The sequence below is a fragment of the Xenopus laevis genome, chromosome 3L, assembly GCF_017654675.1.
Source record: "Xenopus laevis strain J_2021 chromosome 3L, Xenopus_laevis_v10.1, whole genome shotgun sequence".
Taxonomy (NCBI): Eukaryota; Metazoa; Chordata; class Amphibia; order Anura; family Pipidae; genus Xenopus; species Xenopus laevis.
In genome coordinates this window covers 1,794,351-1,810,111 of record NC_054375.1, presented here as the reverse complement: position 1 = coordinate 1,810,111, position 15,761 = coordinate 1,794,351, and the positions used below count along the sequence as shown (strand labels likewise).

The 15,761-nt window shown below is 46.1% G+C and overlaps 1 protein-coding gene across 1 annotated transcript in view; it reads left to right on the top strand.

Moving 5' to 3' along the window:
- LOC108710178 (inositol 1,4,5-trisphosphate receptor type 2) overlaps positions 1-4,575 on the top strand; it is a 106,742-nt gene extending 102,167 nt beyond the window's left edge. The window contains exon 55 of the mRNA XM_041585473.1: positions 3,382-4,575. Coding sequence (XP_041441407.1) covers positions 3,382-3,468 — 87 coding nt within the window. The 3' untranslated portion in view covers positions 3,469-4,575. The remainder of the gene's footprint in view (positions 1-3,381) is intronic.
- Positions 4,576-15,761: the final 11,186 nt, after the last annotated feature.

Here is a 15,761-nt window from a genome sequence, read left to right as displayed (position 1 = left end):
CTCCATCTTGCCCTACCGTCTCCATCTTGCCCTACCGTCTCCATCTTGCCCTACCGTCTCCATCTTGCCCTACTGTCTCCATTTTGCCCTACCGTCTCCATCTTGTCCTACTGTTTCCATCTTGTCCTACTGTCTTCATCTTGTCCTACTGTCTCCATCTTGTCCTTCATCTCCATCTTGTCCTACATCTCCATCTTGTCCTACATCTCCATCTTGTCCTACTGTCTCCATCTTGTCCTACTGTCTCCATCTTGTCCTACGTCTCCATCTTGTCCTACTGTCTCCATCTTGTCCTACTGTCTCCATCTTTCCCTAATGTCTACATTTTGTCCTACTGTGTCCATCCTGCATTACTGTGTCCATCTTGCCCTACTGTCTCCATCTTGCCCTACTGTCTCCATCTTGTCCTACTGTCTCATCTTGTCCTACTGTCTCCATCTTGCCCTACTGTCTCCATCTTGTCCTACTGTCTCCATCTTGTCCTTCTGTTTCCATCCTGCACTACGCTCTCCATCTTGCCCTACTGTCTCCATCTTGTCCTACTGTCTCCATCTTGCCCTACTGTCTCCATCTTGTCCTACTGTCTCCATCTTGCCCTAACCGTTTCCATCTTGTCCTACTGTCTCCATCTCGCCCTGCTGTCTCTATCTTGCAATACTGTCTCCTTCTTGTCCTACTGTCTCCTTCTTGCCCTACTGTCTCCATCTTGTTGTACTGTCTCCATCTTGTCCTGCTGTCTCTATCTTGCAATACTGTCTCCTTCTTGTCCTACTGTCTCCTTCTTGCCCTACTGTCTCCATCTTGCCCTACTGTCTCCATCTTGCCCTACTATCTCCATCTTGCCCTACTGTCTCCATCTTGTCCTACTGTCTCCATCTTGCCCTACTGTCTCCATCTTGTCCTACTGTCTCCATCTTTCCCTACTGTCTCCATCTTTCCCTACTGTCTCCATCTTGTCTTACTGTCTCCATCTTGTTCTACTGTCTCCATCTTGTCTTACTGTCTCCATCTTGTCCTTATGTCTCCATCTTGTCCTACTGTCTCCATCTTTCCCTACTATCTCCATCTTGTCCTACTGTCTCCATCTTGTTCTACTGTCTCCATCTTGTCCTACTGTCTCCATCTTGTCCTTCTGTCTCCATCTTGTCCTACTGTCTCCATCTTTCCCTACTGTCTCCATCTTGTCTTACTGTCTCCGTCTTGTTCTACTGTCTCCATCTTGCCCCACTGTCTCCATCTTGTCCTACTGTCTCTGTCTTGTCCCACTGTCTCCATCTTGTCTTACTGTCTCTGTCTTGTCCTACTGTCTCCCTCTTGTTCTACTCTCTCAATCTTGTCTTACTGTCTCCATCTTGTCCTACTGTCTCCATCTTGCCCTACTGTCTCCATCTTGTCCTACTGTCTCCATCTTGCCCTACTGTCTCCATCTTGTCCTACTGTCTTTATCTTGCCCTCCTGTCTTCCTCTTGTCCTACTGTCTCCATCTAATCATACTGTCTCTATCTTGTCCTACTGTCTCCATCTTGTCCTACTGTCTTCCTCTTGCCCTACTGTCTCCATCTAATCATACTGTCTCCATCTTGTCCTACTGTCTTCCTCTTGCCCTACTGTCTCCATCTAATCATACTGTCTCCATCTAATCATACTGTCTCCATCTTGTCCTACTGTCTCCATCTTGTCCTACTGTCTTTATCTTGCCCTCCTGTCTCCATCTTCCCCTACTGGCTCCATCTTTTCTTACTGTCTCCATCGTGCCCTACTATCTCCATCTTGTCTTACTGTCTCCATCTTGTCCTACTGTCTCCATCTTGCCTTACTTTCTCCATCTTGCCCTACTGTCTCCATCTTGTCCTACTGTCTCCATCTTGCCATACTGTCTCCATCTTGCCCTACTGTCTCCATCTTGTTCTACTGTCTCCATCTTGCCCTACTGTCTCCATCTTGCCCTACTGTCTCCATCTTGTCCTACTGTCTCCATCTTGTCCTACTGTCTCCATCTTGCCCTACTGTCTCCATCTTGCCCTACTGTCTCCATCTTGTCCTACTGTCTCCATCTTGCACTACTGTCTCCATCTTGCCCTACTGTCTCCATCTTGCCCTACTGTCTCCATCTTGTCCTACTGTCTCCATCTTGCCCTACTGTCTCCATCTTGTCCTACTGTCTCCATCTTGCCCTCCTGTCTTCCTCTTGTCCTACTGTCTCCATCTAATCATACTGTCTCCATCTTGTCCTACTGTCTCCATCTTGTCCTACTGTCTTCCTCTTGCCCTACTGTCTCCATCTAATCATACTGTCTCCATCTTGTCCTACTGTCTCCATCTTGTCCTACTGTCTTTATCTTGCCCTCCTGTCTCCATCTTCCCCTACTGGCTCCATCTTTTCTTACTGTCTCCATCGTGCCCTACTATCTCCATCTTGTCTTACTGTCTCCATCTTGTCCTACTGTCTCCATCTTGCCTTACTTTCTCCATCTTGCCCTACTGTCTCCATCTTGTCCTACTGTCTCCATCTTGCCCTACTGTCTCCATCTTGCCCTACTGTCTCCATCTTGTCCTACTGTCTCCATCTCGCCCTGCTGTCTCTATCTTGCAATACTGTCTCCTTCTTGTCGTACTGTCTCCTTCTTGCCCTACTGTCTCCATCTTGTTGTACTGTCTCCATCTTGTCCTGCTGTCTCTATCTTGCAATACTGTCTCCTTCTTGTCCTACTGTCTCCTTCTTGCCCTACTGTCTCCATCTTGTCCTACTGTCTCCATCTCGCCCTGCTGTCTCTATCTTGCAATACTGTCTCCTTCTTGTCCTACTGTCTCCATCTTGTCCTACTGTCTCCATCTTGCCCTACTGTCTCCATCTTGTCCTACTGTCTCCATCTTGCCCTACTGTCTCCATCTTGTTGTACTGTCTCCATCTTGTCCTGCTGTCTCCATCTCGCCCTACTGTCTCCATCTTGTCCTACTGTCTCCATCTCGCCCTGCTGTCTCTATCTTGCAATACTGTCTCCTTCTTGTCCTACTGTCTCCATCTTGTCCTACTGTCTCCATCTTGCCCTACTGTCTCCATCTTGTCCTACTGTCTCCATCTTGCCCTACTGTCTCCATCTTGTTGTACTGTCTCCATCTTGTCCTACTGTCTCCATCTTGCCCTACTGTCTCCATCTTGTCCTACTGTCTCCATCTTGCCCTACTGTCTCCATCTTGTCCTACTGTCTCCATCTTGTTGTACTGTCTCCATCTTGCCCTACTGTCTCCATCTTGTCCTACTGTCTCCATCTTGCCCTACTGTCTCCATCTTGCCCTACTGTCTCCAACTTGTCCAACTGTCTCCATTTCTGTTACCCCTGCACTTTAAAAAATCTATTGTTCATGGTTATTGCCCCACAGATGACAGAACAGAGGAAGAATAAGCAGCGACTGGGATTTTTGGGATCAAACGGCCCCCATGTCAATCACCACGTGTCTCCCCACTGAGAGATGCGACTCTTCTCTTCCCGATTCCCTCTGAGATATGGAATAAGTGGGGCGCAGTGGGGGGCAGTTGATGTGCAGAGATAGAGAGACCCGATTGGTGGGACGTCAGGGATTGACATTTGCTCTGCTGCCCCCCATTGCTGGACATAACGGCCCCAGAGGGAGTCTCACTGTACAGACTGTAACAGACTCATTTTTTAAAAATGAACTTCCCCTTTATATCCGAGTCCGTGGGTCGGAGCAGATTTGCACTAGAGGTTTAGCTGGAAAGTTCCGTCAGGCGGGGAGGGGGCTGCTGTTTCTCCCTCTTCACCCCTCTAATGGTTAATCGCTGCTACTTTATTACTAACGACTCCCTGCACCCTCATTACTTCTGGCCAATCAGTAGCTCCAGTTCATCTCTTTCTTCTCAGTGGGGGGCAGTTGTATTTCCCACTGTGTGTACATATGGTCAGGGGGTGCATTGCCTATGGGGGGCTGTTTATTTGATGGAGGGGGACTCAGTATTTTATTTTGGTTCATAAAGGGAGAAACTTGGATTTTGCAGACAGATAAATATTTTGTATCTTAATGAGAGAAGGGGGTGTCCTTATTTATAGCCGATGGGTTTCACTTGGGCCCAGTTGGGAATTCTGCCTTCTGACAAAAGGACAAGTTAACCGCTTACATTTATATTTTAAATAAATTGGAGGATGGAAATAATCTGAGCAACTTTGCAGTTGGTCTTGTTATTCTTCCTCTGTCTCTCTCTAGTGACCCTAGCAACCAGGAAGCCTATTGACTGCCATTCTGCCATTGGTTCCAGAGTGATGTCCTTATTTATGGCTGGTTGCTAGGGACAGTGACCCTAGAAACAAGACAGCAGCTTTCAGTAAAAAGAGGACCAACTGCAACATCACGCTAAGAGTTCATTGTAAGTCTGGGAAAATGACAGAATTGCTGATTTTGCACTAAGTGTCACCCGTGTGTCTTTTTGTGCTTGTTTTAAGGGGTGGGGGGACCCCAAATCATGTGACTCTTCTATTTCTGGAGGGAGCAGGATACTAACATGTAGCGGGAAAAGGTTTTCTACACCCAAACGCCTTTATAATAAACTTCCAGACTGTTCTCTCTTTGAATGTTGCCTTTAATGAGTGGGCGGGGCATCGACATAGGTGGAGCTACAGGTCGTGGAGCTAAATGCACATTATTGCTGATGGTCCCATTTATACTGGGGCTGCCCCATTATGTGACCCAATTCTTATGTAATGAACATAAATCACTTTTATGTGTAAACAACTGCTGCTTCTGACTCCTGAAACAACATTTGCTGAATGAATGTGTAAAGAACTGCTGCTTCTGACTCCTGAAACAACGTTTACCTTATGAATGTGTAAAGAACTGCTGCTTCTGACTCCTGAAACATTTGCCTAATGAATGTGTGAAGAACTGCTGCTTCTGACTCCTGAAACATTTGCCTAATGAATGTGTGAAGAACTGCTGCTTCTGACTCCTCAAACAGCGTTTGCCTAATGAATGTATAAAGAACTGCTGCTTCTGACTCCTGAAACATTTGCCTAATGAATGTGTAAAGAACTGCTGCTTCTGACTCCTGAAACAACGTTTGCCTAATGAATGTGTAAAGAACTGCTGCTTCTGACTCCACCAACAGCGTTTGCCTAATGAATGTGTAAGAGAGAGACAGTTGCTGCACAGTGAGAAGAATCGCCCACAGAGCTGACTGTATTATTAGAGCTTCCATAGACAGGTAGTTATACAATTATCTATGGAGTCGCAAAGTGCAGAGACAATTATTTCTGACTCACAGACGCATTTCTTCACTCTCCCCCTTTGCCTGTCGCACAGATGTAACAGGTTCTTTATTCATGAACACAAAGAGAGAAGATACAAAGCAGGAGTCAGAAGCAGCAGTGCAGAGAAAGGGACAGACACAATGACAGTTACACAGAACTATAAACCCAGTGAGAATGAGGAATGAATGGATATTGGGAAGTTGTATCAGGAGTCAGAGGCAGCAGTGCAGAGAAGAGAAAGGGACAGACACAATGACAGTTACACAGAACTATAAACCCAGTGAGAATGAGGAATGAATGGATATTGGGAAGTTGTATCAGGAGTCAGAAGCAGCAGTGCAGAGAAGAGAAAGGGACAGACACAATGACAGTTACACAGAACTATAAACCCAGTGAGAATGAGGAATGAATGGATATTGGGAAGTTGTATCAGGAGTCAGAAGCAGCAGTGCAGAGAAGAGAAAGGGACAGACACAATGACAGTTACACAGAACTATAAACCCAGTGAGAATGAGGAATGAATGGATATTGGGAAGTTGTATCAGGAGTCAGAAGCAGCAGTGCAGAGAAAGGGACAGACACAATGACAGTTACACAGAACTATAAACCCAGTGAGAATGAGGAATGAATGGATATTGGGAAGTTGTATCAGGAGTCAGAAGCAGCAGTGCAGAGAAGAGAAAGGGACAGACACAATGACAGTTACACAGAACTATAAACCCAGTGAGAATGAGGAATGAATGGATATTGGGAAGTTGTATCAGGAGTCAGAAGCAGCAGTGCAGAGAAGAGAAAGGGACAGACACAATGACAGTTACACAGAACTATAAACCCAGTGAGAATGAGGAATGAATGGATATTGGGAAGTTGTATCAGGAGTCAGAAGCAGCAGTGCAGAGAAAGGGACAGACACAATGACAGTTACACAGAACTATAAACCCAGTGAGAATGAGGAATGAATGGATATTGGGGAGTTGTATCAGGAGTCAGAAGCAGCAGTGCAGAGAAGAGAAAGGGACAGACACAATGACAGTTACACAGAACTATAAACCCAATGAGAATGAGGAATGAATGGATATTGGGAAGTTGTATCAGGAGTCAGAGGCAGCAGTGCAGAGAAGAGAAAGGGACAGACACAATGACAGTTACACAGAACTATAAACCCAATGAGAATGAGGAATGAATGGATATTGGGAAGTTGTATCAGGAGTCAGAGGCAGCAGTGCAGAGAAAGGGACAGACACAATGACAGTTACACAGAACTATAAACCCAGTGAGAATGAGGAATGAATGGATATTGGGAAGTTGTATCAGGAGTCAGAGGCAGCAGTGCAGAGAAAGGGACAGACACAATGACAGTTACACAGAACTATAAACCCAGTGAGAATGAGGAATGAATGGATATTGGGAAGTTGTATCAGGAGTCAGAAGCAGCAGTGCAGAGAATGAGGAATGAATGGATATTATAGGGGGGCCCCTGCAAGTTCTGGGGGGGCAGTAATTTCTAGTTATGCCGCTGTCTCATCCTGACAACCAGATAGCAGTATATAGAAGTCACTATAGAAACCACCCTAGCAACCAGAAAGCTGTTACTCTAGTGACCAGTTATCACCCCCAGATTGTCTGTATCCCAGTCCAGTCCCTCACTCCAGCCGGCAGATAGTAACCAGGCAGCAGATACCCTAGCAACTAGTTGGCCAAGCAATAAAAACAATAAAGACCAACTGCAGGACATTTCCCCTTTAATTCCAGGGACCCGGGAGGGGGTATATAGTCCCACACAAAGTGCCCCCGCCTGTGTCTATAAGTGACATTTAAAGGCTGAGAATGTTTTAGTTTCTATATCAGTTGAGTCAGTGGTGCAGTAAATAGAGAGGTGCCCCGGGGTCACACACCGTGTCCGACAGACGCACCGACGCCGAACATGCACCAAAGAAACAGCAGCCATATTGGTAGAGCAGATATAGGACTGATATGGAAATACTGCTGCCATGTTGGTAGAGGAGACGTAGGAATGAAATGGGAATATTGCCGCCATGTTGGAAGTGGAGATGTAGGATTTAAATGACAATATTGCCGCCATATTGGTAGAGGAGACGTAGGATTTAAATGACAATATTGCCGCCATATTGGTAGAGGAGACGTAGGATTTAAATGACAATATTGCCGCCATATTGGTAGAGGAGATGTAGGATTTAAATGACAATATTGCCGCCATATTGGTAGAGGAGAAGTATGATTTAAATGACAATATTATGCCAAATTGGTAGAGGAGACGTAGGAATGAAATGGGAATATTGCTGCCATATTGGTAGAGGAGACGTAGGATTTAAATGACAATATTGCCGCCATATTGGTAGAGGAGACGTATGATTTAAATGACAATATTATGCCAAATTGGTAGAGGAGACGTAGGAATGAAATGGGAATATTGCTGCCATATTGGTAGAGGAGACGTAGGATTTAAATGACAATATTGCCGCCATATTGGTAGAGTGCATGGAGGATTCAAAAAACCAGGTCCCCATAGGTCTAAGGGGATAGAATGTCCCATAAATCACACTGAGCTGTGCACTCGTTGGTGCCCGTGGGAGGACTGTGTACACATTTCCCAGATTCCTTTGCAGGCCCATCATCATGATAATTCCATGACAACCACCATAGGAGTAAATCCTACGCCCCCCTGATCTGTGGCTTTTCACTGAATTCTGTCCTTTTCCAGGAAAGTTTTTAGAGACCCCCATGAACTGAAACGTGGTCTGAGCCTATAACATTACAACATGCAGTGGCACACGCCATTGGGTGCATTGTGGGGGTTTCTGATTCCTCATTACACATCTCCCCCCAGTCACGGGACCCTAATCCCCCAAAGAATTCCTCCCGGGCAAACTCAGTGTCAATTCCTGGGGTGTCTCACGTGGTCCCCGGGGCAGTCATGTGATTTCTCTTTTGCTGGTGCTTCTTAAAGGGGTGGTTCACCTTTAGGTTAACCTTTAGTGTGTTATACAATTGCTAATTCTAAGCCACTTTTTAATTGGTCTTCATTTTTTCTTGTTTCTAGTTTATTATTTGGCTACTTTTAACTACAGTTTTCAAATGGGGGTCACTGACCCCACCTCAAAACAAATGTTCTGTAAGGCTACAAAAGTGTTATTATTGTTACTTTTTATTCCTCCTCTCTCTATTCAGGCCTCTCCTATTCATATTCCAGCCTCTTATTCAAATCAATGCATGGTTGCTAGGGTAATTTGGACCCTAGCAACCATATTTCTGAAACTGGAGAGCTGCTGTATAAAAAGCTAAATAAGTCAAAAAGCACAAATAATAAAAAATGAAAACCAATTGCAAATTGTTTCAGAATATCCCTCTCTACATCCTACTAACAGTTAATTTAAAGGGGAACAACCCCTTTATGTTATTTCCTGTCCCTTTCTGCCCCTTCACTCACGCTAATTATGGGGCCACCGATGTGGATTTGTTGAACTCGAATGCAGTGATTTATATTGTTCAGGACAGAAATAAAAAGATTGGAATATTTGCCCTTTTACAGAAACAGGGTGTGGGGGGCTTTGTTTGCGTTAGGCCAATATTTGATTAAAGACTGGGGGAGCTGGAGCTGTCGGGTCCCTAACATGAGTGGCGTAAGGTCAATGGCCTATGGAGGCTCTGGTTTCATTACTGAAGCCTTTGCAGCAATGCCATTAAAAAAGGACTTTAGTGGACAATGTGTTCCAAGTGCAGAAAGGGTCTTTCCTAATGGCACCTGCTGTGATCTCATTATATAGAGTTTAGTGCAGGTCGAGAAAACCTCGAGAATCCGACCCCAGACCTTAATCATAGCTTGTCCAGCGTGGGGCACTAGGAGGTTATAGTTCAGCCCACGGCCTGTAAACTTTGTGCTGCAGTCGACTTGAATCTGCCAAAGCCGCTGGATCCACAGCCCAAACATCATTAATAGATTTATAGGAAAGAGTCCGACTGTATAAGAAATGACATACGTCTCTCCATCTGGTCCTACTGTCTCCATCTGGTCCTACTGTCTCCATCTTGTCCTACTGTCTCCATCTTGTCCTACTGTCTCCATCTTGCCCTACTGTCTCCATCTGGTCCTACTGTCTCCATCTTGCCCTACTGTCTCCATCTGGTCCTACTGTCTCCATCTTGCCCTACTGTCTCCATCTTGCCCTACTGTCTCCATCTGGTCCTACTGTCTCCATCTTGCCCTACTGTCTCCATCTTGCCCTACTGTCTCCATCTTGTTCTACTGTCTCCATCTTGTCCTACTGTCTCCATCTTGCCCTACTGTCTCCATCTTGTCCTACTGTCTCCATCTTGTCCTACTGTCTCCATCTTGCCCTACTGTCTCCATCTTGTCCTACTGTCTCCATCTTGTCCTACTGTCTCCATCTTGCCCTACTGTCTCCATCTTGCCCTACTGTCTCCATCTTGTCCTACTGTCTCCATCTTGTCCTATTGTCTCCATCTTGCCCTACTGTCTCCATCTTGTCCTACTGTCTCCATCTTGCCCTACTGTCTCCATCTTGCCCTACTGTCTCCATCTTGCCCTACTGTCTCCATCTTGTCCTACTGTCTCCATCTTGTCCTGCTGTCTCCATCTTGTCCTACTGTCTCCATCTTGTAATACTGTCTCCATCTTTCCCTACTGTCTCCATCTTGTCCTACTGTCTCCATCTTGCCCTACTGTCTCCATCTTGTCCTACTGTCTCCATCTTGTCCTACTGTCTCCATCTTGCCCTACTGTCTCCATCTTGTCCTACTGTCTCCATCTTGTCCTACTGTCTCCATCTTGCCTACTGTCTCCATCTTGCCCTACTGTCTCCATCTTGTCCTACTGTCTCCATCTTGTCCTATTGTCTCCATCTTGCCCTACTGTCTCCATCTTGTCCTACTGTCTCCATCTTGCCCTACTGTCTCCATCTTGCCCTACTGTCTCCATCTTGCCCTACTGTCTCCATCTTGTCCTACTGTCTCCATCTTGTCCTGCTGTCTCCATCTTGTCCTACTGTCTCCATCTTGTAATACTGTCTCCATCTTTCCCTACTGTCTCCATCTTGTCCTACTGTCTCCATCTTGCCCTACTGTCTCCATCTGGTCCTACTGTCTCCATCTTGTCCTACTGTCTCCATCTTGCCCTACTGTCTCCATCTGGTCCTACTGTCTCCATCTTGCCCTACTGTCTCCATCTGGTCCTACTGTCTCCATCTTGCCCTACTGTCTCCATCTTGCCCTACTGTCTCCATCTGGTCCTACTGTCTCCATCTTGCCCTACTGTCTCCATCTTGCCCTACTGTCTCCATCTTGTTCTACTGTCTCCATCTTGTCCTACTGTCTCCATCTTGCCTACTGTCTCCATCTTGTCCTACTGTCTCCATCTTGTCCTACTGTCTCCATCTTGCCCTACTGTCTCCATCTTGTCCTACTGTCTCCATCTTGTCCTACTGTCTCCATCTTGCCCTACTGTCTCCATCTTGTCCTACTGTCTCCATCTTGTCCTACTGTCTCCATCTTGCCCTACTGTCTCCATCTTGTCCTACTGTCTCCATCTTGCCCTACTGTCTCCATCTTGCCCTACTGTCTCCATCTTGCCCTACTGTCTCCATCTTGTCCTGCTGTCTCCATCTTGTCCTACTGTCTCCATCTTGTAATACTGTCTCCATCTTTCCCTACTGTCTCCATCTTGTCCTACTGTCTCCATCTTGCCCTACTGTCTCCATCTTGTCCTACTGTCTCCATCTTGCCCTACTGTCTCCATCTTGTCCTACTGTCTCCATCTTGTCCTACTGTCTCCATCTTGCCCTACTGTCTCCATCTTGCCCTACTGTCTCCATCTTGTCCTACTGTCTCCATCTTGTCCTATTGTCTCCATCTTGCCCTACTGTCTCCATCTTTTTTTTTTTTTTTTTTTTTTTTTTTTTTTTTTTTTTTTTTTTTTTTTTTTTTTTTTTTTTTTTTTTTTTTTTTTTTTTTTTTTTTTTTTTTTTTTTTTTTTTTTTTTTTTTTTTTTTTTTTTTTTTTTTTTTTTTTTTTTTTTTTTTTTTTTTTTTTTTTTTTTTTTTTTTTTTTTTTTTTTTTTTTTTTTTTAATGGCACTCTGCTGTATCTCATTATCATTAGTTCTAGTGCAGTCCGAGACCAACCTGAGAATCCGCCAGACTTATCCATAGCTTGTCCAGCGTGGCACTGGAGTCTATCAGTTAGCCACGTCCTGTAACTTTGTGCTGCATCGACTTGAATCTGCCAAGCCGCTGGTCCACAGCCCACAACATATTATAGATTTATAGGAAGAGTTCCGACTGCTATAGATAATGACATACTGCTCTCCATCTGTCCTACTGTCTCCATCTGGTCCTACTGTCTCCATCTTGTCCTACTGTCTCCATCTTGTCCTACTGTCTCCATCTTGCCCTACTGTCTCCATCTGGTCCTACTGTCTCCATCTTGCCCTACTGTCTCCATCTGTCCTACTGTCTCCATCTTGCCCTACTGTCTCCATCTTGCCCTACTGTCTCCATCTGTCCTACTGTCTCCATCTTGCCCTACTGTCTCCATCTTGCCCTACTGTCTCCATCTTGTTCCTACTGTCTCCATCTTGTCCTACTGTCTCCATCTTGCCTACTGTCTCCATCTTGTCCTACTGTCTCCATCTTGTCCTACTGTCTCCATCTTGCCCTACTTGTCTCCATCTTGTCCTACTGTCTCCATCTTGTCCTACTGTCTCCATCTTGCCTACTGTCTCCATCTTGCCTACTGTCTCCATCTTGTCCTACTGTCTCCATCTTGTCCTACTGTCTCCATCTTGCCCTACTGTCTCCATCTTGCCCTACTGTCTCCATCTTGCCCTACTGTCTCCATCTTGCCCTACTGTCTCCATCTTGCCCTACTGTCTCCATCTTGTCCTACTGTCTCCATCTTGTCCTGCTGTCTCCATCTTGTCCTGCTGTCTCCATCTTGTAATACTGTCTCCATCTTTCCCTACTGTCTCCATCTTGTCCTACTGTCTCCATCTTGCCCTACTGTCTCCATCTTGTCCTACTGTCTCCATCTTGCCCTACACTCTCTTTCCCTTATTAAGTACAACGTGCCCTATTTGGGTCAGAGTTCTCCAATGGATAGGCACGTGAGCTGGCACCTTCTGATTGGGTGGGGCCCCACACTGAATTTAATTTGCCTAATTACAGTAGTGCCACGCCCACTGTGTGACGCTAATCATCGTTATGTAACAGAGTTTCAGTTGAGCATTTCCTGCCGGATACATTTCACTGAAAACAACTCCCAGCATCTTTGGCCTAGCTCATGGAGGATGCTGGGAGTTGAAGTCTTTATTTAAATAAAAGAGGTTCGGAATGGTGTAAATATCTGGAAAATTGTAATTGATGGGTTGTATTCTCTGCACTGCTGGTTCTGACTCCTGAATCAATGGAGTGGGTGATTGACAGACCTGGATGTATTAGTCACATAATACGGGGGGGCAGTTTAAGGACATTTCCCCTTTGGCTCTGATACCCCGCCCCCGCCTTGTGTAACCTCTGTATGTCGGGGAGGGGCAATAAATCTGCCCCTGTAGGTGGGAATAATGGGGTTCTGCACTGGGGTGAGATCAGAGAGGGGAGCCCCAAAATAAAGGAGAGGCTGGAGCCCAGTGCATGATGGGACGGGGGCTAAACTCGCCAGTAACCCTGGGTTATGACTCACTGCACAATGTACAGAAAGGGAAGTGACTGAGTCAGACACAATAAGTCACTTTCCCGGGACAGAAATAAAAAACTCAGTGGCGCTGCCTGGGCACCGGCTCCAAAACTGCAATTTAGTTGCCCCCCTGATGCCCACGGGCCCCGTCTTGTTCTGTGGTCTAATATCTTGTTTTATAAGAGACGGGCAGCCCCCCCCCACCCGGCACTTGCCAATATGGCCACTGACCCAATCTGCAGAGTATTGGCCCATGTACAGTGCCCCCCAATCACCCCCGACTCATCTCCATAGCAACCACATTTCACCCAAACAAGCCCAGCACGTGAGCGGTTAATCCCCTTCCTTCCTATTAACCCCTTCCTTACCAGTGGGTTGCAGCCGGCACAGAAGCAGTTAAATAGCGAGACATTGGAGATGTCGGCACAGCAGTAATAATCTCCCTGACGTCTCATGTAACTGCCGAGTGATAGAACTGGGGGTTATTATGTAACAGACCCGCCGGGGGGTGAGGAGCACAGTAAGGATTTCCTACAGGCACAATATATTATATAACTCAGCTCTCAACGGCATTCTGGGATTGTAATTAGTGACCACAGTCTGTACCTGCAGTGCAGCTTATTACTGTGTCTGCAAAGAACTACAATTCCCAGCATCCCCTCTGCTCATCCCTTTCTCTGCACTGCTGCTTCTGACTCCTGATACAACTTCCAATATCCATTCATTCCTCATTCTCACTGGGTTTATAGTTCTGTGTAACTGTCATTGTGTCTGTCCCTTTCTCTGCACTGCTGCCTCTGACTCCTGATACAACTTCCCAATATCCATTCATTCCTCATTCTCACTGGGTTTATAGTTCTGTGTAACTGTCATTGTGTCTGTCCCTTTCTCTGCACTGCTGCTTCTGACTCCTGATACAACTTCCCAATATCCATTCATTCCTCATTCTCACTGGGTTTATAGTTCTGTGTAACTGTCATTGTGTCTGTCCCTTTCTCTGCACTGCTGCTTCTGACTCCTGATACAACTTCCAATATCCATTCATTCCTCATTCTCACTGGGTTTATAGTTCTGTGTAACTGTCATTGTGTCTGTCCCTTTCTCTGCACTGCTGCTTCTGACTCCTGATACAACTTCCCAATATCCATTCATTCCTCATTCTCACTGGGTTTATAGTTCTGTGTAACTGTCATTGTGTCTGTCCCTTTCTCTGCACTGCTGCTTCTGACTCCTGATACAACTTCCCAATATCCATTCATTCCTCATTCTCACTGGGTTTATAGTTCTGTGTAACTGTCATTGTGTCTGTCCCTTTCTCTTCTCTGCACTGCTGCTTCTGACTCCTGATACAACTTCCCAATATCCATTCATTCCTCATTCTCACTGGGTTTATAGTTCTGTGTAACTGTCATTGTGTCTGTCCCTTTCTCTTCTCTGGTTCTGACTCCTGAAACAATGTAGCAGGAGTCAGTTCTCCTCCAGGTCAGTCCATGAGCCGGGGGACACTGGGGGTGCAGTTAAAGGGAAGGCTGTACATGTAATGTTGGGATACAGTGAGTTCTGTGGGAGGAGTTGGGTTCATGAGTCAGACCTGCTGTAGGAGAGATACTCAGCAGTGGCAGTGGGCGGCACGTCCACGTTTCATTCAATGCCCAGGAGAGTCTGGAGGACGAAGTGCCCTACATACTGTTCTGCCCATGAGAAACTCCCAGCATCCCTAGCGCCTCTCTCTGGGGCAGAACCCAAACAGCAGCTCATTCTTCCATGACCCTCACACCCTCATCAGACTGGGGGCCCTTGTAGCAATAAAACTCAAGGTTAGAGGGGCCCATAACAAAGTGCTGTCTGACTGTGCACTGAATATAAATATAAATGACCAGAGTGTGAAGCCTTAACCCTGTAGCTGATATCGATAGGCCATGTACCAATAAATAAACCAATTATTCAGCATCTTTGCTAAAGGCAACAGGGGTCCCCACCAATGAATCACTCATTCCCCTCTCTTGGTAGGGAATCCCATAACCTGACTGCCCTTACAGTAAAGAACCCCTTCCTATGCTGATGGTGAGATCTCCTTTCCTCCCCACCAATGAATCACTCATTCCCCCTCTCTTGGTAGGGAATCCCATAACCTGACTGCCCTTACAGTAAAGAACCCCTTCCTATGCTGATGGTGAGATCTCCTTTCCTCCCCACCAATGAATCACTCATTCCCCTCTCTTGGTAGGGAATCCCATAACCTGACTGCCCTTACAGTAAAGAACCCCTTCCTATACTGATGGTGAGATCTCCTTTCCTCCCAACCAATGAATCACTCATTCCCCCTCTCTTGGTAGGGAATCCCATAACCTGACTGCCCTTACAGTAAAGAACCCCTTCCTATGCTGATGGTGAGATCTCCTTTCCTCCCCACCAATGAATCACTCATTCCCCTCTCTTGGTAGGGAATCCCATAACCTGACTGTCCTTACAGTAAAGAACCCCTTCCTATGCTGATGGTGAGATCTCCTTTCCCCTATGTAGAAGATACATAGATACAGAGTGTATAACAAAGCTCTTAGCTGCCCTTCCCCCGGCATTGGTGCTAATTACTAATACACTATAAATGGGTGCAAGCTCACGGGTCCAGCCCAGAGAGAGAAGTACATGGCAGTTCCTCCCAGGCTGATCTCATTAGAGCGTGTGGGTCGGGGACACAGTTTCACAGAAATAGAATTCTAGAGAAAGAAGTGTTTGGGTGGGGGGGGGTGCTGACCTCTGACCTTAGGGTGGGATAGAAGAAGGAAGAAGGGTG